This window comes from Camellia sinensis, chromosome 7 (genome assembly GCF_055761805.1).
Source record: "Camellia sinensis isolate YWXY chromosome 7, ASM5576180v1, whole genome shotgun sequence".
NCBI classification, from domain to species: domain Eukaryota; kingdom Viridiplantae; phylum Streptophyta; class Magnoliopsida; order Ericales; family Theaceae; genus Camellia; species Camellia sinensis.
The window spans coordinates 78,011,505-78,032,130 of NC_138967.1; the positions used below are offsets into that span (position 1 = coordinate 78,011,505).

Genomic DNA, 20,626 nt, shown 5'->3' on the forward strand with positions numbered 1-20,626 from the left:
GCCTATCACCCGTGCTATGCACGGATTGTGTTTACAATTATCTATATATGTGAATTGTGATTTTTAAATATTTTTTTTTTTTTTAAATGTCTTCTTTTTCTTGTGTTTTTATATTATATTAAAGTTTAGTATTTTGATAATAATCATATGTGTTAGTTTTTTCAAAGAATTAAATGTCTTTTTTTATTTATTATGTTATATTAAAATTTAATATTTTGATAATAATCATATGTGTTGGACTTTTCAAGAAATTTTTTTTTATGCTTGTTCTTAATGCATTATGAGGGATAATAATCATATGTGTTGGGACTTTTTAAGGAATTCATATGTGTTGGATTTCAAAGAATTTTTTTTATGCTTGCTCTTAATACTTTAAAGTGTTATTATGAGGGTAAGACTTGAGAGTTGGGAGAAGTTGATAAATGCTAAGATTTTTTTTTTTTAAATCAAGAAATTTAGATTGGGAGATTGGAGCTGTGAATTGTGATTTTTACATTTTTTTTAAATGTCTTTTTTTTTTTTATTTTTTATATTATATTAAAGTTTAATATTTTGATAATAATCATATGTGTTGGACTTTTCAAGGAATTAAATGTCTTTTTTTTTATTATATTATATTAAAATTTAATATTTTAAAAATAATCATATGTGTTGAATTTTTCAAGAAATTTTTTTTATGCTTGTTCTTAATGCATTAAAGTGTTATTATGAGGGATACTAATCATATGTATTGGGACTTTTCAAGGAATTCATGTGTTGGATTTCAAAGAATTTTTTTTATGCTTATTCTTAATGCATTAAAGTGTTATTATGAGGGTAAGACTTAGGAGTTGAGAGAAGTTAATAAATGCTAAGATTTTTTTTTTTTTTTTAAATCAAAAAATCAGAAAATTTAGATTGGAAGATTGGAGCTCCCACAATGCTTGGGGTTAAAAACCCCCCTTTTACTTAATATATAATATAGATATAGATATATAGATTTAAGATAAAAAAAATTATTTAAATTTAAAGTTTAGTATTGTGACGAGCAATTAAAATATTCAAAACAAAACTTTTTCATATATTTTTAATTATTAAATAATTATATTATTTATATATTATTAAATTTAAAAATTATTAAATCTAAAAAATGGTGAAGAAAATTGATTTGTATATGATTTTTTCTTCATTTAAAAGGGTTTGTCCATACGAAATAAGAGAGAAAAGATACAAGAGAAGGTAAGAGAGAAGATGGATAAGGAAAGGGGGTCCTCCTATGGAGCACATGTTTTGGCCCTTCCATATCCAAGCCAAGGCCATGTTAACCCTATGCTCCAATTCTGTAAACGCCTTGTCTCCAAAGGTCTTAAAACCACTTTCGCCATCACCATTTTCATCTCCAACACCATGAACCCACAATCCAACTGTTAACATATAATATACTATACCTTTGTAGCTGTAAAGAGAGCTCACCCACTACCACACACCTTCAACCTTCAGCTTTAACAGAAGCCTTTATATTGTTTAATGTATTGTCATAATGCTTTCGGTGCTCTATTGTCCCATTGTCTCCTTCTCCTCTCTATAAAGGGAGAGAGCTTATTCTCTTGTAAACACACAAACACAATAACAGATAGTGAATATACCAATCTTTCATTCCAGTCTCTCTTTTTTTCTCTCTCTCTCTCTCCTTAGCAATCTTTCATGGTATCAGAGCCCAGTAATACAATTCTGGCATTCTTCAATTTTGGTGCTTAGTCCCGTACACAGTGGAACTACACCAAACAGCTCGGAATCTCCTTACGATTCCAACGGCACCAATCCCGTCACCAGAAACGCTGTCACGGGCTCTCACGCCCCGCCTCTTTGCTCGGCGCGTCTCTGCTTCCGTTGCCACGCTCACACGCGCCTTCCACTCTGCCCTTCCGTGCGCCGTGCCTGCTACCGTGCACCCGCGTGCGCCATTCGTCTACCGTGAGCCGCGCGTGCACCGTTCCACTATTGTGCACCCGCGTGCGCCGTTCCGCTACCGTACGCCGCACGCCCTCTCTGCTACCGTGCGCCGCACGCTCTCTCTGCTAACGTGCGCCGCTGACATCATTTTCCATCCTGCTGACATCATCTCTACATAGCCCACCTTTCCTAGCTATTTTCGGCCTTCCGGACTCACTGGTACACTCTGTTTTACCTACTTTTTCTCCTACAGGTCTATTCCTATCAATTTAGCCTTACTCAACTATTATTATGGATTGTCATGATGTCTCCTATCCCATTTCCGTTATTTTGAATGGTTCCAACTATGTTCTATGGGCCCAAGCCATGTCTTCCTTCCTCAAAGGAAAGAAGCTCTGGCGAATTATCACCGGGGACATGACCCAACCGATGAAAGACACTGCTGAAACCACTGTTTCTCCTGCTACTCCTACATATGAAGATCGTCTTGAGGAATGAGACAGTAAGAATTACCAAATCATTACCTGGTTTCGAAATACTTCTGTTACGTCTATCAGTCTTCAGTTTGGTCACTTTCAGCTTGACTCTGTCACTACTCCTGCAAAAGACATCTGGGATTTTTTGAAAGAACGATACCAGACCACTGGTCTTGCTCATCAATATCAACTTCAGAGCCAACTTCATCGGATGCGCCAAGAATCTAGTCAGTCCATCAATGACTTCCTTTCTCAAATGTACTCCGTTTGGGACCAGCTTGCTCTTTCCGAACCGACTTGGCCTCACCGAGAAGATGCTGTTTTATTTACTGCTTATCGTAATCAGCAAAGGTTGGTGCACTTTCTCATGGCTCTCACTTCATCTTTTGAGCCCGTACGTGCCTCTCTTCTTCATCGTCATCCCTTGCCCACTCTGGAACAAGCTATTTCTGGGTTGTTATCAGAGGAGACTCGTCTTGGTACTCTCCAAACTCATCATGTGGACTCTGTTCTTTCCACTCCTCCGTACCGGCCATCATTCACCCAGCGGACCACTGCCTGCCTCTACTGTCAGAATCGGGGCCTTCCTTCCACACATCTCCTGGTCAATTGCCCCGTCAGAACCTGCCGATACTGCAACAAACTTAGTCCTGGTCATCTGCAACAGGATTGTTTTCGCAATCCATCCCGCTCATCCTCCAACAGCCACTCTTCTTGCGGTGGTTCTCCTCGGGGGAGCTTTCATCGTTCCCGGAATCAGTCTCATTCTGGGAATCAGTCTCATCACACTGCTGCTGCTGCTACTGCCGCTGAGGGTTTATCCGAGTCTCCTGCTCCGTCTACCCCTCTCTTTTCTCCAACGGATGTCGAGGCCATGTTCAAACACCTTCTCCCCCCAACTGGTACATCTCCTCATACTGCTTTGTCTGTAATTCCAGGTAACTCTTCTTGGTATTTTGACTCTGCCTGTTGTAATCATATGACCTCCAGTTCAACTATATTTTCTTCCATCTCTTCATCTCCTCATATTCCCTCAATTCAAACTGCTGATGGTTCTCTCATGACTGTCCGTCATATTGGTACTGTTTCCACATCTTCTTTATCTTTACCTCAAGTTTATCATATCCCTGCTCTCACTTTAAACCTTATCTCCATTGGTCAATTATGTGAACTTGGTCTAACTGTCACCTTTTCTGCTACTCATTGTTTGGTGCAGGACCCTCAGATGAGGCAGACTATTGGGATCGGCCGTAAGCACGGACGTCTCTATGAGCTCATTCACCTTCATGTTCCTGACTCTCCTCAGATCGCTGCTCCTGCATCTGCTTCCTCATTATCTCCTTTTCATCTTTGGCATTGTCGCTTAGGGCATATTTCTGTTAATCACTTAAAGTCTTTGGTTTCTAGTGGACAATTGGGTCATGTAATTCCAGATACTTTCGATTGTATACCCTGTCAACTTGCCAAACAACCTGCTTTATCCTTCAATAAAAGTACTTCTGTTTCCTGTGCACCTTTTGATCTTATACATTCGGATATTTGGGGCCCCTCCCCTACTACTACTATGGGGGGATCTCGTTATTTTGTTGTTTTTATTGATGATTTTTCACGGTTTACTTGGATTTTTCTCATGAAAACTCGGTCTGAACTCAAAACCCTTTATTATCGATTTGCCCAAATGATCCACACCCAATTTTCCAAAACCATCAAACTTTTTTGCTCTGACAATGCTATGGAATATCGGGATTCCGATTTTCTTTCTTTTCTTCAGCGTCATGTTACACTGCCTCATCGTTCCTGTGCTGGCACGTCCCAGCAAAATGGTCGTGCTGAACGGAAGCATAGGCATATTCTTGACACTACTCGAGCTCTCCTTCTCTTTTCTTCCTGCCCTGAAAGCTTTTGGGGGGAAAGCTGTCCTCACTGTTGTCTACACTATCAATTGTGCTCCTACCCCTGTCATCCATAATCAAACTCCCTTTGAACGTCTGCATGGAACTCCCCCTCCCTATACTAATCTATGGGTTTTTGGCTCTGCCTGCTTTGTTCTCCTTCAATCTCATGAACGCACCAAGCTTGAACCTCGTTCTCGTCTTTGTTGCTTTCTTGGGTATGGAATTGAACATAAAGGTTTTCGCTGTTGGAACCCTCTCTCTAAACGTCTTCGTATCTCCCGCCATGTCATTTTTTGGGAGCACCAAATGTTTTCCTCCCTATCCTCCTTTCACTTACCTACACTTTCCACTAATGTACTGTTTACTAATCCTTCCATAGATCTCTTCTCTGATGATTTTGATACAGGTTCCTCCTTCATTGAGACGCCCTTGCTCACTCCTGCTCCCGACCAGACTGCTCTCCCTGAAGGTCCACCTCTCCCTGCGCCACCTTCTTCTCCACCGGTTCTTCCTCCCACCGATCCTCCTACAGGTCGACCACACCGGGTAACTCAACCTCCTATCCACCTTCGTGATTATATTGTTGGGTCTGCTGCCTTTTCTACTTATGAACCTACCTCCTATCATGAGGCTTGTACTAATCCTCTTTGGCAGCAAGCTATGACTGATGAACTTCAAGCTTTGGACAAAACTCATACTTGGGATCTTGTTGATCTTCCTCCTGGCAAAACTGCTATTGGCTGCAAATGGGTTTACAAAATCAAGACTCATTTTGATGGATCTATTGAACGCTACAAAGCTCGTCTTGTTGCCAAGGGTTTTAACCAGGAATATGGGATTGATTATGAGGAAACCTTCTCCCCTGTTGCTAGGCTTACCTCTGTTCGCAGTTTACTGGCTGTTGCTACTGCTCGCCACTGGGAGCTCTTTCAAATGGATGTCAAAAATGCTTTCCTCAATGGTAATCTTCTTGAGGAGGTCTACATGCAACCTCCACCTGGGTCTACTTTTCCCCCTCATAAGGTTTGCAAACTACAGCGTGCCCTCTATGGCCTCAAGCAAGCACCCCGCACTTGGTTTGTTAAGTTCAGTTCTACCATTCATGACTTCGGGTTCACCTCTAGCTCCTATGACTCTGCTCTTTTTATACGAACTACTCCTCATGGTACCACTCTTCTCCTTCTGTATGTGGATGATATGATTATCACTGGTAATGATGCAGCTGGTATTTTCCACCTTAAACGTTTTCTCCACCGTCAATTTGAGATGAAGGACCTTGGTACTCTTAACTACTTTTTAGGCCTTGAAGTCTCTCATGATTCTACTGGCTCTTATTTATCTCAGGCCAAATATGCATCCGATCTTCTGGCTCGTGCTGGTCTTACCGATTGCAAAACTACATCTACTCCAATTGATCCTCAGATTCGTCTCACTCCTCTCGATGGGGCTCTCCTCCATGATGCTACTCTTTATTGCCAGCTCGTCGGTAGTCTTGTCTATCTCACAGTGACTCGTCCTGACATTGCCTATGCTGTTCACATTGTTAGTCAGTACATGTCGGCTCCTCGCACTCCCCACTATACTGCTCTACTCCACATCCTTCGATACCTCAAAGGTACTCTGTTCTATGGCCTTCACTACTCTGATTCCTCCTCTCTTGAACTGCGTGCCTTTTCTGATGCTGATTGGGCTGGGGATCCTACGGATCGACGCTCCACCACGGGATTCTGTTTCTTCTTAGTGGATTCTCTTCTTACTTGGCGTAGCAAGAAACAATCCCTCACTGCCCGTTCTAGCACCGAAGCTGAATACCGGGCTCTTGCTGATACTACTCAGGAACTTCTCTGGCTTCGCTGGCTCCTCACTGATATGGGTGTTTCCTCTTCTGGCGCTACCTCTCTTTATTGTGACAATCAGAGTGCCATTCAGATTGCTCACAATGATGTTTTTCATGATCGTACCAAGCATATTGAAATTGATTGTCATTTCGACAGCATGTTACATGTGGTACTGTTCATCTTCTCCCTATTGCTTCTGCCGATCAACCTACTGATATTTTCACCAAGGCTCATCCTCCTGGGCGCTTCTGTGATCTTGTTTTCAAACTCAACTTGGTCGATGCCTACCCTCCTTGAATTTGCGGGGGGCTGTTAACATATAATATACTATACATTTGTAGCTGTAAAGAGAGCTCACCTTTGTAGCTGTAAAGAGAGCTCACCCACTACCACACACCTTCAACCTTCAGCTTTAACAGAAGCCTTTATATTGTTTAATGTATTGTCGTAATGCTTTCGGTGCTCCATTGTCCCATTGTCTCCTTCTCCTCTCTATAAAGAGAGAGAGCTTATTCTCTTGTAAACACACAAACACAATAACAGATAGTGAATATACCAATCCTTCATTCCAGTCTCTCTCTTTTCTCTCTCTCTCTCCTTAGCAATCTTTCACCAACTATGTTCAATTCGACACCATATTTGACAGGTACGATGAAGGCGGCTTCATGCAAGCCGGTGATGTCCAAGCCTACCTCACACACCTAGAAGCAACTGGCTCAAAAACCCTAGCTGAGCTGATCAAGAGGCATCAAAACTCAGACCATCCCATTGATTGCATAGTCTATGATGCGTTTTTGCCTTGGGCTTTGGAAGTAGCCAAAGAGTTCGGCTTAGCTGGAGCTGCTTTCTTTACGCAGCCTTGTGCGGTTAATTACATATACTACTATGCTCATAATGGACTGTTGAAGTTGCCGGTGGAGCGGTCATCACTGCCGGTGTCGATTCCGGGGATGCCGATGCTGGAGCTGGAGGACATGCCATCATTCATATATGTGCATGGTTCGTATCCAGCTTACTTTGAGATGGTATTAAAGCAGTTCTCGAATGTGGAGAAAGCAGACTATGTTCTTGTCAACACTTTCTACGAGTTGGAGGATAAAGTCAGTTTTATATACTCTCTCTTCTTCTTCTCTTTTGTGTTGATCATTCTGGGTTGAACATCACCAAAAGTTTGGAAAACCAATTGGACCTATGTAGGGATGTAATGGGTTGGGTACGGTCCGTATTTAAGTAAAAAATTACATCAAATTGATAATGTCAATTTTATTATTTTAAACACCGATACAGACCGCTTTTCCCATCAACTGCACTGAGCCGAACCGATTGAAACAGTTCAGTTTGATGCGATTTAATCGGTTTAAGATTTTTTAAACTTGAGTCACTTTTAAATATAATCATTAATCTATATAAAAATATTAAATTAGTTATTTGTTTACCATTTCAAAAGTATCCAATCTATCCATTTAATACATTTCAATTTCTAAATTAACAAAAATGAAAATAAAAAAATTTAAAAATACTTAGATTTTAAGAATAATGAATTAGAGTTAAAATTAATATAATAAAAGTTTATAAACTTAGGTTATAAAGATGATTAGGTTAATAATTTATTATACTTATTAATATCATTATATTATTGGATTATATATATATATATATATATTATAAATACAATATAGGTTGAAACGGTCGGTTTCGGTTTAAATCATTGCACAAAATACTTAAACCGATATCGAACCAAAAATCGAAAAAAATCAAATTTAAAAATCGCACAGACCAATTCTTGTTAAAAAACAAAACAAATATAACCAGTTTAGTTTGATTCAATCAATTTAGTAAGTTTTTTTGATTTTCCTTACATTAGACCTATGTGTATTTGTCAAAATATAAAGGCGATGAAGTTGCTCTTAAAATAATATATATATATATATATATGACCAATTAAAAACAGACTATGGAGACTAATTGTGTGCACAAAATAGAGAACGGTATGACCCACAACCTATGTATATTATTTGTGGCCCTATATGCGTCAAGTCAATGGAATTAGAAACCACTAGCATTTTTTCCTATAAATTTATCAAAAAAATAATTTAGAGGCCTCGTTTGGGAAGGTTCTGTTTTAGCCAAAAAGTCAAAAAGTTACTAAATTAGCCAATTAGCCAATTAGTCATACCAAAAAGTCAACAATTACGGCTTCTCTCTACTTTTTGCACAGCTTTTCGTGATTAGTCAAAAAGTCATCCCAAACATACAAGTTTTTTTTACCTACCTTTTTAGCCAATTAGCCAAAAAATTACTAAATTAGCCTGTTCCCAAACGAATAATATACATAAAATTCTTTGTGGACCACGCACATCCTCCGTGAATAATGGCCATAGATGTTAAGTTCTTATCTTTGGAACCGAAAGATAATTCAGAAATTTACCAAGAATTTTAGATCTAAGGTGTACATTTAAACTAGTTGAAAAAAAAAAAAAAAAAAAAAAAAAAAAAAAAAAAAAAAATTGTGTACATTTAAATTTCTTGTTGTAGGGCCATATCTTCAGTCAATCTTGGCCATGCATTCTAAATTCTCTGTACTTTACTATTATTATTTTTTTTCCAAATTTGTTTTATTGATGTATATGTTGTGTACCTCATTTTTTGAACAAATGGAAATGTATAAAAAATTATGTGTATACCTTGTACCTTACAGTAAACCAAAATTACTATGGTGCAATGTTTTTTATTGGGGGTTCTAACGTCTTTTTCATTATATTAGGTGGTGGATTCAATGTCAAAAGTTAGTCCACTGATGACAATTGGCCCAACAATTCCATCTCTCTACTTGGACAAGCGAGTCGAGAATGACAATGATTATGGGTTGAACCTCTTCCAATTAGACCCCTCCATTTGCTTAGAATGGCTAAGCCACATGCTGAAAAAGTCCGTTGTTTACATGTCATTTGGTAGCATGGCCAATCTTGGTGAAGAACAAATGGAGGAACTAGCATGGGGGTTGAAGAGAACCAATTGCTACTTCTTGTGGGTAGTCAGGGCTTCCGAGGAGGCTAAGCTACCAAAAAAATTTGTGGAAGAGACATCGAACAAGGGCTTGTTGGTTGGATGGAGTCCACAGTTGGAAGTGCTAGCGAGCGAGACAATTGGTTGCTTTTTTTCACATTGTGGGTGGAATTCGACCATCGAAGCATTGAGTTTGGGAGTGCCAATGGTGGTTATGCCGCAGTGCACTGATCAAACAACGAATGCAAAGTTTGTCCAGGATGTTTGGAAGGTGGGTATTAAGGTTAAGGTTAATGAGAAGGGCATTGTTGGAAGAGAAGAAGTTGAGGATTGTATAAGGGAAGTGATGGGAGGAGACAGGGGAGAAGAATTAAAAAAGAATGCCATAAAATGGAGGGATTTGGCCAAAGAGGCTATTAGTGACACTACAGGAAATATATAATTTTACGGCGTTTATTTAACGGCGTTTTTTTAAACGTCACTATTTCTAACATTTAATGACGTTTTATAAACGTCATATTTTATTTTAATTAAAACGGTACCGTTTAAGTAATCCAAGTCGTTTGAAAAGCGCCTCCAAATGTGTTTCTCTCTCTCTCTTCAAACCCTCCAGTCTCTCACCAACGTATTTGAATCTGAGAAACCCTAGAGTCTTAGAGAAACCGATCCCTCAAATCTCTCACTCGTTCTCTCTCTCTCTCTAAACCCTTCAGCTCCTTCAACTTAATTCAACCTTCTTCGCTCGGTGATTCATCATTTGGTCGATCTAATCTCAGAATGATTTTGATTTCGAAGCTCCACAATCACCGCCACCGCCACCCCCATCTGCATCTGCATCTGCATCGTCTACTAACCATCTGCACGATTTTGATTTCAATCCAATCTCAGTTTCGTCGATTCTTCTCTCTCTCTCGATCTCTGCCTGTCTCTGTCTCCCTCTCTCTCGATCTCGTTCTCTCTCGCACAGTCTCGTTCTCTGTGTATACATTATCTGTACTTTTTTTTGGATAATTTTTTTGTCCTAAAAAACTCTCTATACAAGTATATATATGAATTTTTATATGTATCTCTATGTATTAATTGAATAATCATCCTTATTTTGTTTTCAGGCTCTCGAATGATCCAATCGTTGATCGGCAGTGACGGAAAAAATCAACTCCTGTGAGAAAAGAAACCCTAACTTTCTCATTGGAGGTAAGTTCTAATATATTTGTTTACATGTTTGTTCTGTTTTTGATCTTGTTTAGATTTGTATTGAACAACTCTATTTAGATTTGTTTACTCAATACACTGATGAGAATCTACTTGAATTTGGTTTCTCTTACTTTTCTGGAGCTATATTCTTTTGTCTATAATGCTTCTAAATATGAGGATACATTGGTTTATGTCAATTTCTATGTATCAAAATATATTTTGGTTTATTTAGATGATAAACATTAATTGGAGAACTCAGTAGTGATTAGCAGTCTGTCTATTGGTTAATTTGGGTATTGACTTAAATTTGATTTTTTTTTTTTTTCTATCACTCATCTATCTTTGGTTATAATTTTTCACAATATTGTATTGAAGGTCATCAGCCAAAGCTGGGTTTGGCTGGAACAGGTTTGTCATTGATTTATTGATTGAAAAGGAATTACATAATAAAATGTTGACCTAGAACCAGGTTCCTCCTTCCCGTTCTCTTAGTAGCATCATAATAGTGCTATTATTTATCTTGTTTGTTTGTGTTTGTATTGTTTCTTTGTTTTTATTTGTTTTGGAAAATAGATTATGCAAGAATACAACTATGGAGCACAAATACAACACCATCAAGATGATTTAAAAATAAATAAATAAAAAATCATGACACTGTCACGGAGATAAATAGGACCTTGGCTTCATTATTCAGTGGTTGCTTCTTTGATCAAATTTTCCCTTAATTTTGTTTTCTCTTCGTGGTTCACTTTAGATGTGAAATTTTCTTAGATCATTATAGTCTTATCAAATGCTATTGGTGCTGGCAACTTCACAATAAATGTTGGTCCAGTTTCAAGCATTGTCATTTCAAATAAGTTGAATGGCGTAAACATCTTGAAGGTAATGCAGTCATTTTGTTTTAAGAGGAAGTTTACCTTACTGTTTGTATTTTTTAGGTAATTTGTTGGATGTTGTTGAGAAGGTACAGGTATAGGTACTGTTTTAGGTAATTTTCTCTAGTTCTTCCACACTTTCGTCTATGCTCTGAAGTCTTTCATGTGTAGGGCTGTGAGAGAGAAGTTACAGAGTCTGCAAATGGTGTCTCAGAAAGATAGATAAAAAGAACAGAGAAAAAGAAAATGGTTCATCTGACTAGAACCCTTCATATATTGGATTATCGAGAATATGCATAATCACATGAAACTCTTCGAAGCCAATTCATACAACAAAACAGCCGTCATAGCTTTTTTCTTTTGTACTTGAATTATTATTTTTTATAATGGTAGCAAGTCTATGCTATGAAGCACCCCTTGTGAATACTTCATTTCCAATTATTGAAATTTATGTCATTGTTGAATTATTATGAAGTGTTGCTATCTGTGATCTGTTTCAGAGCCTGTTCATTTTCCTGCTATGGCTTTGGTTGGTAGACTTGCAGTTTATTACCTTGGGACAATGAGAGGAAAAAAACTAATTCATGCTTTATTCTGTGTGTTCAGCCTCTTGCAACATGCATGCACAATCTACAACTTGGGAAAATGGCAGTTGGACTGCAAATTTCAGAACCCTGGCTTCGTGAATATCAGGTTTGTTTTAGATCTTCTAATGAATTTACTATCTCTTCGTCTTTTTTTTTTCCCCCCCTTTCTTTTTGTTTTTTAATTCACATTCATTTATGATTGTTCTAACAAATTTACTGTGTCTTGGTCCCTTTTTTTTCTTACTTTTTTTAATTCACATTCATTTATGATTTGTTATGTTTAAATGATCTAGAGGAAAAGTGTAGAACTATGAATTCAATATGAATGCATGAATCAACATATATGTAAAGGATTGTACCAAAAAAACATATATGTAAAGGAGCTAGCATGTGCCATTTGCACAAACATTATTCACATACTGAGAGGAAAGGAGTAAAGTTGAAGTTATATGCCCTGGGGCTCTAACTCAGAACTCAGAATTGCTATATAAGCAAAACTTGATTGTCTCCAATGTGATATATAGGGGATGCAAGGCAAAACTTGACTGCCATAGAGGAGCCTCAGAAAAACTTAAAATATTACCAGTTTCACTATCTAACAGTTTTCTACTATACGAGTAGCCTTGTTATGCATTTGAAGGCACGTGTTTTATAATCCAAGGTTGTCATGGGCATGTATGTTAACAGTCTTATGTGTGAGCTCCATACCCAATTCTGGTTTTATTTCTATATTTGGTTTTTCCTTCTTTTATGTGAATGGACTTTTCTCGTGGATCTTTCTATCTCATTAAGTCCAGTGCGTAGTTGTTTCATGTTATTTGAACTCTTCAAATTGTGAAATATCGAGTACTTCCTTTCTAGTTTACTTTTGTTGAAGCAAGTGGAGATTTGGTACTAAATTTTCATGGATTTCATTTTGGTAATGATCTAGTGAAAATTACAGGTGGTTTTGTTCATCCATAAAACTAATTACCGATCCTTCTGTTGACTGTTTACTGTTTACTTATTTATTATTGCATTGCAGGTTCTTCCATTGAGAACCCATCCACAAATGCAGATGAGCTCATTCGGTGGGTATATTCTAAGGGGTACTAGGATATGTAGCGATGACCAGCCACAACTGAAGTAATTGCTTCAATTTTTGACCACAAATTTTTTTTTTTAGGGGAGCAATTGCCCACATCTCATAATGTATAATTTCTTTGATAAGAACAAATTTAAGAGTTTCATTTGAACAATAAATTGTGCTTGAAGTTTCATCCATATTAAACTGTGATAGAGGACATCACTTATGTGTTCCTTGAAAATTCTGAATTCAGGTCATTATCTTCTAGCTAATTCTTTCATAGTTTAACCATGTTCTGCAAGTTAGTTGCTACTCCAGATTATCAAGAGTGTGCTCGATCCTTGTGAGGATGAAAATGATGACATTCAAGATGATGATGTGAGCTTGGGGGCTGATTTTGTACAAAAGAGTGTTCTGAATTTCATTTCATTTCATGTTTTGGTCAATTTCACGTATATATTATGTGTGTATGCAGTGTAATTCTTAACTAAAATTTTGTATTTGTGGTTGTGTTATTGGGAAACAGATAGCAAAGTTCTGATGGAGGTCTGGTTGGTTGTGAAAACAGTGATACTGGGGAACCAGCAATGGAGATTCTTGAAGAAAGGATAGTACAGAATGGAGCAATATCTTTCTCCAGGGGGGCAGAAGCCTTTGAGAATGAGAAGCAAGAATCTGGGGAAATTGAGTCTGGTAATCTGGAGGGAACAGAGGGTCAGCACCCAAGTGTTTCTAGCTTTGGAAAGGGCGAAGATTTTGAATGTGGAACAAATGATGCAGAAGTCAACATTGATTCCGAATCCAAACCTGTAGTTCATGAAGAAACTGTGGTGATGAGCACTGATGTTTCAGATACGGTGAAGCCACTGAACTTCGATGAATTTAATTCAGCAGCAGAGTTGGAGGTATTATGACCAACTTTTCTTTCTGTTTATATGTGTGAAGTAAATTGGTTTTGATTGCCTTGCTTTCGGATTAAACTGGGAAATTTTTTCTTAAAACAATCAAGGGACTGATGGTCTCTTCCATGAAGTTGTCAACTGCAATGCATTCTGCAAAAGAAGAAGATAATAGCCTGTTAGTTGAAACTGTGTCTGTTCTTGAACCGTGTTTATTGAATAACGTGTCTCTCTGATTTCATAATGTCCTATAGAGAGGGAAAGAAACAGCATAAAGTTATAATTTGCAAAATTTCACATTGCACTTGTAAAATTATCTTGCCAGTTTTATATTTATGATGTCTTATTGTAGTCCATTATAAAGCTGACACAGGCCGTCTACTTTTGCAGCGTTGACAGCAACTAACATTTCGAATTTTTCTGGTATGATCTTTTAGGTTCTTGGTATGGAAAGGTTAAAATCGGAGCTGCAATCACGTGGGTTGAAATGCGGGGGTACATTGCAAGAGCGTGCTGCCAGGCTCTTCCTTCTCAAAACCACACCTTTGGAGAAGCTTCCAAAAAAGCTGCTTGCTAAGAAATGAGATATCACATCCCTCTGATAACTTTGTTTTGTTGTGGGTGAATTTGTACCTTGTGATGTCCATTTTGAAGTCTCTTTACTCCTTTTTTGATTGGTCATGTAGTTTATGTAAGCCTTGATGTTCATGTTGGGAACCCAGGGGAAGCAATCCAATTTTCAACATGGGAGTATGTTTTTAGTGTCCAATTTTCTCTAAACTTTGGAGTGTATACTTTTAATTATATGCTCATAATTACATATTACCTATAAATAAAAAAAAGATTCACGATTATAGAGATAGTGTTGCATTCATCACCATTGGATTGACTTCTTCTGCAGTGATGGCTCTGCCTCTAGCTGTGAATCTGTGGTTGCTGCAGCTGGGTATGTATGTATCTTAGCAGCCTCACATGCAGGCTGATCAGGTGCGTGGACTAAGTTTGAGAGAAATCGGAGGTGGTTTTCCAAAACACCATCGTGCTCCATCTCTTCACACACACAAAGTAGACATGTTAATAAAATTTTCTCTTTTTTAATTAGTTAAACAGGACTGTTTTACGAAATTGTCTCAACCACATCTCAGATATTGGCTTTTAGATGTCTCATAAGTTTATTAATTCTTTGAATCTTATTATTGTCATATTATTTTCCACTGTGTTTATGGTTATTTGCTATTAATGCTATAAATTTAATTGTGTTACAATTTAAAGCTGGTGAATCATGTTGGCTTTGCGGGTACCCACTGTATAAGTCTTAATTTCTGTCAAATTAGTATCTAATATGCTCATATATCACCAGATCACTAAACAAAATCATATGTTTATTATCTACGTTTAGATGAAGATTATTGTCAAAACATGGAAGACACTTTATCTTGCCTTCTTGTACTGTGTCAACCATATTCTGCAAACTAAACTACTTGTCTTGCAGGGGGAAAAAGGATATGTTGTGTGGAAACTGCAATGGTGCTGGATTTGTAGGTGGTTTCCTGAGTGGTTTCGATCATTAAGTGTAGTATCATTAAGTGGAAGTGGAAGGCAATCTCAGTTACAGAAAACCTTCTTAGCATTGAGTATGAATGTGTATAAATGTTACATAAAGCCATGTATCATATTGTGTATACATAATCATAAAAAATTTAGGTACTGCAACTTGGTAGACAATTATAATTCTTCCACCTCTACTCCATAATTTAGCTGTTTTCAATTTCTTCATATTAGGCCAGTTAAATAGTTTTGTATAATATCTTTACGCGTTTATGAATCTCGATCTTTTCTTCTTTACCACAGCCTATCAGTTGCTTTTAAGTGGGAATATTTGGATTATAGCTTTAGAAAGTGAAGAAGAAAATCAAGTTCAGAATAGAATTAGCTTAAATTTATGTGTGTGTTTTAAAAGCAAGGACCACTGATCTCCATTGAGTATGAAATATCATGTAATTGGTTGGTAACTATGTCAAGTTCAGAATAGAATTAGCTTCATTAATTTATTTGTCTATTTTCTTCATGGTTGAGTTAATGAATATCTTTTACTTAAACTATTTTGTTCTATCTTTTTGACATATCATTGTTAATTTGGTTGTACTAGCGACTCTCTTTTAGGAGAACTCCAATTTTACCTATTTTGCTGCATTGTTGTTCTTGAGTTAGGTCTCACAGATTCATTCAATAAGAATTTACTGATGAAATGGAAAGGAGGCATTTCTAGTCAATTTCTGAATTTCTTTTTCCTGATGCTTTAATTCTATATCTTGTTTCTCTTTTAATCTTTATATGGTCATTTTTTGATCTGTTTGGTTTTCTTCTCAGGTATGTTTTAAAATCAGAAAATCTGAAGAATGGCACGAGTTACTATTGCACTGAGTGTGTTGGTTTTCTTCTCAGGTATGATTTGTGTCTCCCTTTTCTGTTGTTTACCATAGTAGATTCTATGCTTCTTGAGGATTGGCTTGATGTTGATTCAAGGTCTAATAGTAGTGCGTCAAATGACAAAGAGGAAAGTGGTTTTATTTATTTGAACCAGGTGGTCAGGTAGTTGCCATAAAACGAGCAAAGAAGTAGCATAAGTAGGATACAGGGATCATGATAGATACCAAGTAGGATGCGGCTGGAATAAGTAAAACAAAGAGCTGATATAATATACAGGGATCATGTGAGCATTTTAGTTGATCTTTGCAAATCAATAGCTTAGGACAATCACCCTGTTAAAACGGTGCCACATACATTCATCTCATGGAAAATATGCTAGTTTTAAAGCCAGTATTTCTAGAGAAAAATCTCTAGTTTCTGCAATTAGCACCACTGGTGGTGCAACTAATGCACTCTCTAGCAGCACTACTGATGCAGCTGAACCTGGAGTTGGTGGTGTTCCTAGTAGATACCTTGGAATAATGCCTGCTTTTTATGGCAAACTCAGCTCCAACAAGCACCATTATCCATGGTATTTTGACTGAGATTAAATGCTGGTGAATTTATGCTTTGTGTAGAGGACAAAAGATAGTTCAGATGAAATTTCTCTGAGTTTGTCTTTATGTGGAAAATTACATGAAAATATGCTTGAAATTAGTGGCAGGTTGGCAACCTAGTGTCTACTTAATTTTAAGTTGTTGATGTTGTACATTGACATTTCATTGTTCTTATGTTTTGTCTTGCTTCTTGATATCTGACAGAGTGAATGTCACTGTTGGAGAGGGAGAAGAAAGAATGATGGTGACCGGATTGCACGCTGTTGCTGATGTTTTCTGCATTGGGTACGTGTTTAGTTGACTGTGGTGCTTAATTACTTTAGGTTTTTGTTTTCAGGAGACTGCCCATGAAAAGAGCCAAAAGTACAAGGAAGAAAAATCTGTCCTTGGGCGGTTAGTAGATAATTGTTTTGATGAGTCGAAGAAAGAGATATTTGCTACGAAACCAACATTGGAATAAAAACATAAAATAAAAAACAAAAATAAGTTAAGGAAATTAGGAAAGCGTATTTTGCCAACACAACTTCAAGTATGAAATAGTGTTTTCAAAATATAGTTTTGAAGAGTTCTACAATAAGTTAATTGAGTTTTACTGTAAGTATGAAATTACATTTATGGTTTTATGATAGTTGTTAACTTCTATTGAGCTGTGAAATTACTTTCCAATTCCAATTCCAGTTTGGTATTCTAGCAGCTTTAACTTCACAGCTTAATTCCGACGAACGGTCTCCAGCAAGAAAAGGTTAGTTCTATTTTTCACTTCACAGCTTTACTCGCTTAAAATCGGTTGTTTTTGCGTCCTTGAAATGTCTCTTGCTCTTTGCACTTGTTTGTGGTTTGTTTACTGAAATCGAAACTGCGAATTTTTGTATTTAGTTGTTAAAATTTCAGCTTAATTTGTTGGGATCTGGTATAGATACTATTGCCGTACTCAAGATACTATAATGGCGGCTTTGATAATTCTAGCTTGAAATTAGGCTTTGAGTGTGTAGAAAAACCGGTATGATGGAGTACCGGTAAAGCGATATCACCTTGTTTACAACTCTTTTTAAATTTTTTATTTTTTGTTTGTTTGTTTGTTTGTTTGTTTTTGGAGCTTTATTTGTTTTAACATTTATTATTCAGTACTTCTGCTTTTAATATTTAATGGCTCAATGCACTATTGATTGTGATACCAATATAGATTTCCTATCAGATCCTTGTTCTGTATAATATTGGAGAGAAGTGAAGATATAATAGATTTTAAGCAGGATATAATTGTTGTTCTGGTCTCAGAGCGAAGTCTATAAATTGAATAGAATGTTTTGTGGGACGTAATAGGTACTAATATAAGTTGCAGCATGAAAAGAGATAAAATAAAGTACGTTTAGAACTTGTACGTAACACATTTGTTATAATTTCTTCTAAAAGGCTCTTCCATGCCTTTGCTTTATGGAGAAATCTGCACAACAATGAGACTGAGACAGTGCAACTTCTGAGCCAAACGCACATTCAATCTCCGAGTTCACTAAGGCCTGGGCAATTCATCAATGAGAGTGAAAACTCAATGCTTCACATGTTTTCACCCTCATCAAACTATCAAGTCTGTATTGAAACCCATTTCATGTGTTGGGTATAACTGGGTTAATTAATTAGACCGGCTAATAAATTGTTTTAATCGTGTGGTTGTAGGTTCAGTATCCTAGCAGCAGCAGCAACAACAATGGAGATCAAATTGGAGCCACCACTGGAGGCAATCACCTCTCCCTGTCAATGAGCAACAATCAGCAAAGGCCGTTCATCAATCCTCAGCAACTGTTTGCAACTGCTGCAGCATCATCAGGATTCCCACAGCAGATAACTACCTGACCTGAAAATTGGCTACACCAGAAAAATGGATTTTACTCTCTGATGAGACCCTCTTGATCCAACTTTTTGCTTTTTGTTTTTTGTTTTTTAAATCTTTATGTAACAAGGCCTTTGGAGTTTGTAAACATGTGAAGATTAATGCTTTGAGTTTAAATATCTTCGTTTGTGTGTTTCTAAAACCGTCTATATGTATATTATTATTTAGGTTGCCTTCTTATTTATTACTACATCAATAGGTCCTTGTTCATATTAAATTTAAAATTAAAAAAAAAATTAAAAAAGGAGATATCACGGCGTTTCAGAAAACGCCACCTAAACTCTAAAAGCTAACGGTAAGTTTTTTAAAAAGATATTGCGGCGTTTTAAAAATGTCGTTAAAATTATAGTGATGTCATAGTATCTTCAGTGGGACATTTTGCGGCGTTTTTAAAAACGCCGCCTATAGTCATATAACGACGTTTTTTAAACGTCAGAAAGCTATGGCGACGGCCGCAGCATCGGCGTTTGATATTAAACGTCACAAAAAGAATTAACGACGTTTTTTGTACCTATAGCGGCGTTTTAAAAACGCCGCTAAAAGCAGATTTTCCAGCAGTGTGAAGGTGGGACTTCTGATAAGGGCATTGATGAGTTGGTATCCAAATTAACTAACTCTCTGTGTATGTCCTCATCTTGAATTACATGTGTTCATAATACAATATTGAGGACCTCCAGTAATAGGGGAAGTTAAGAGTTCAATTCTCCATCATTGCTATTAAAATAATAGTTTGTAATGTGAAGGTGTGATATAGGAAATTGTGTAAGTCGCTGAAGAAGTCGGCTAATATTGAATATCTAATGCATTAGCGGCATTTATCATTTGTGTTTACATTGCATTGATTGCCCATGGAAGGCACCTACAATTTGTAATTCAAATCATTTACAATTCACGTATTGAGTATTGAAATATATTTCTCACCCTCTCAAATTTCTAATTATAGCAATGTTGTATTTTCATTTGTAATTTGTGAAAAAATTATCGATAAGTCTTATTTTCTATCAAGATTCTATTGACTTTTTTGGCTTTTGAAAGCTAGAAATGTAATTAGAGCATGTCAGTGAAGATCAATAAGTCCTTATAGAAATAAAAAAAAAATGCCAACGAATCAATCAAACAATTGTTTCGAAACTCTCTTAACCTCAATAAAGAGAACTTTTACTGGTAGTTTGTTTTAGGAAAAAAATTCAGAAGTATTAAACAAAAGTAAAAGGAGGGAGAGAACAATGTTAGAAATTGAATTTCATTAAGTAAACAAATGTTTGCAGTAGTATCTTCACACTTTCACAACTTCGAAGGGAATTACAGCAACGAACATACTAACTTAGAACTACTCCTAAGAAATTGAAATGAAGTGCAGAAAAGTGAAGAACTGGAAGAAAAAATATAAAATTAATAAACTGGTTTCTAGATCTGGTTTTGGGTCCCTCAACTATCAGCCTTTTCCTCTATTTATAGGCCTTGGTAGTAACTGTCGAAGTGGTTGATAACTGTCGAAGCAACAAACTCCTTCAAAAAGCAGCTCTTTTCCACAGCATGGGCAAGGAAGTCTTTGATCTCAAGAAATGGATCTATATCAATCCCCATCACCTTTTCATCTTTGGCCGGAAACTTTAACCTTTCTTTCCGAATTTGCTCTTGAACCATGTCTCGAAAAACAATACAAATTTTAATTGAGTGAGACCAAGAGTTATGTCATTTACAGTACATTTTGCCTTTAATTTCTTCTGAAGTTGGGATTTTAACTCCGTTAGGCAATTTTAGAAATTGTGCTACTAGTAAATGGTCTAATATTTCATCTGGTTTTGATACATCAAAAGAATATGTCCTATGTAGGTCTTTCTTTTTAAATTGATGATCAATAGTGGTATCCTTCGAATTAATGCTTCGTAGGTTGCATGCTCCTTTCCTATAAGATACATTACCACGATCTTCTTCTTTTTCAAG

The 20,626-nt window shown here is 36.8% G+C and overlaps 2 protein-coding genes across 4 annotated transcripts; both read left to right on the forward strand.

Moving 5' to 3' along the window:
• Positions 1-1,221: 1,221 nt before the first annotated feature.
• LOC114261435 (UDP-glycosyltransferase 74F2-like) lies at positions 1,222-19,549 on the forward strand. The gene is made up of 5 exons (XM_082878276.1): positions 1,222-1,399; positions 6,754-7,241; positions 8,906-9,566; positions 16,324-16,329; positions 19,245-19,549. Exons 1-5 carry the CDS (start codon positions 1,231-1,233, stop codon positions 19,316-19,318), a joined length of 1,398 nt encoding a protein of 465 aa, XP_082734402.1. The 5' UTR covers positions 1,222-1,230; the 3' UTR covers positions 19,319-19,549.
• LOC145788897 (uncharacterized) lies at positions 10,209-15,613 on the forward strand. Of its 3 annotated transcripts, XM_082878272.1 has the most exons (5): positions 10,209-10,341; positions 11,823-11,909; positions 12,828-12,928; positions 13,438-13,774; positions 14,206-15,613. In XM_082878272.1, the coding sequence occupies exons 2-5, from the start codon at positions 11,838-11,840 to the stop codon at positions 14,350-14,352; spliced, it is 657 nt and encodes a 218-aa protein (XP_082734398.1). In that variant the 5' UTR covers positions 10,209-10,341; positions 11,823-11,837; the 3' UTR covers positions 14,353-15,613. The 3 variants fall into 3 exon arrangements, with proteins under 3 accessions (XP_082734398.1, XP_082734401.1, XP_082734399.1); XM_082878273.1 differs by lacking the exon at positions 10,209-10,341 and having other exon boundaries at positions 11,608-11,909; XM_082878275.1 differs by lacking the exons at positions 10,209-10,341; positions 12,828-12,928 and having other exon boundaries at positions 11,605-11,909.
• Positions 19,550-20,626: the final 1,077 nt, after the last annotated feature.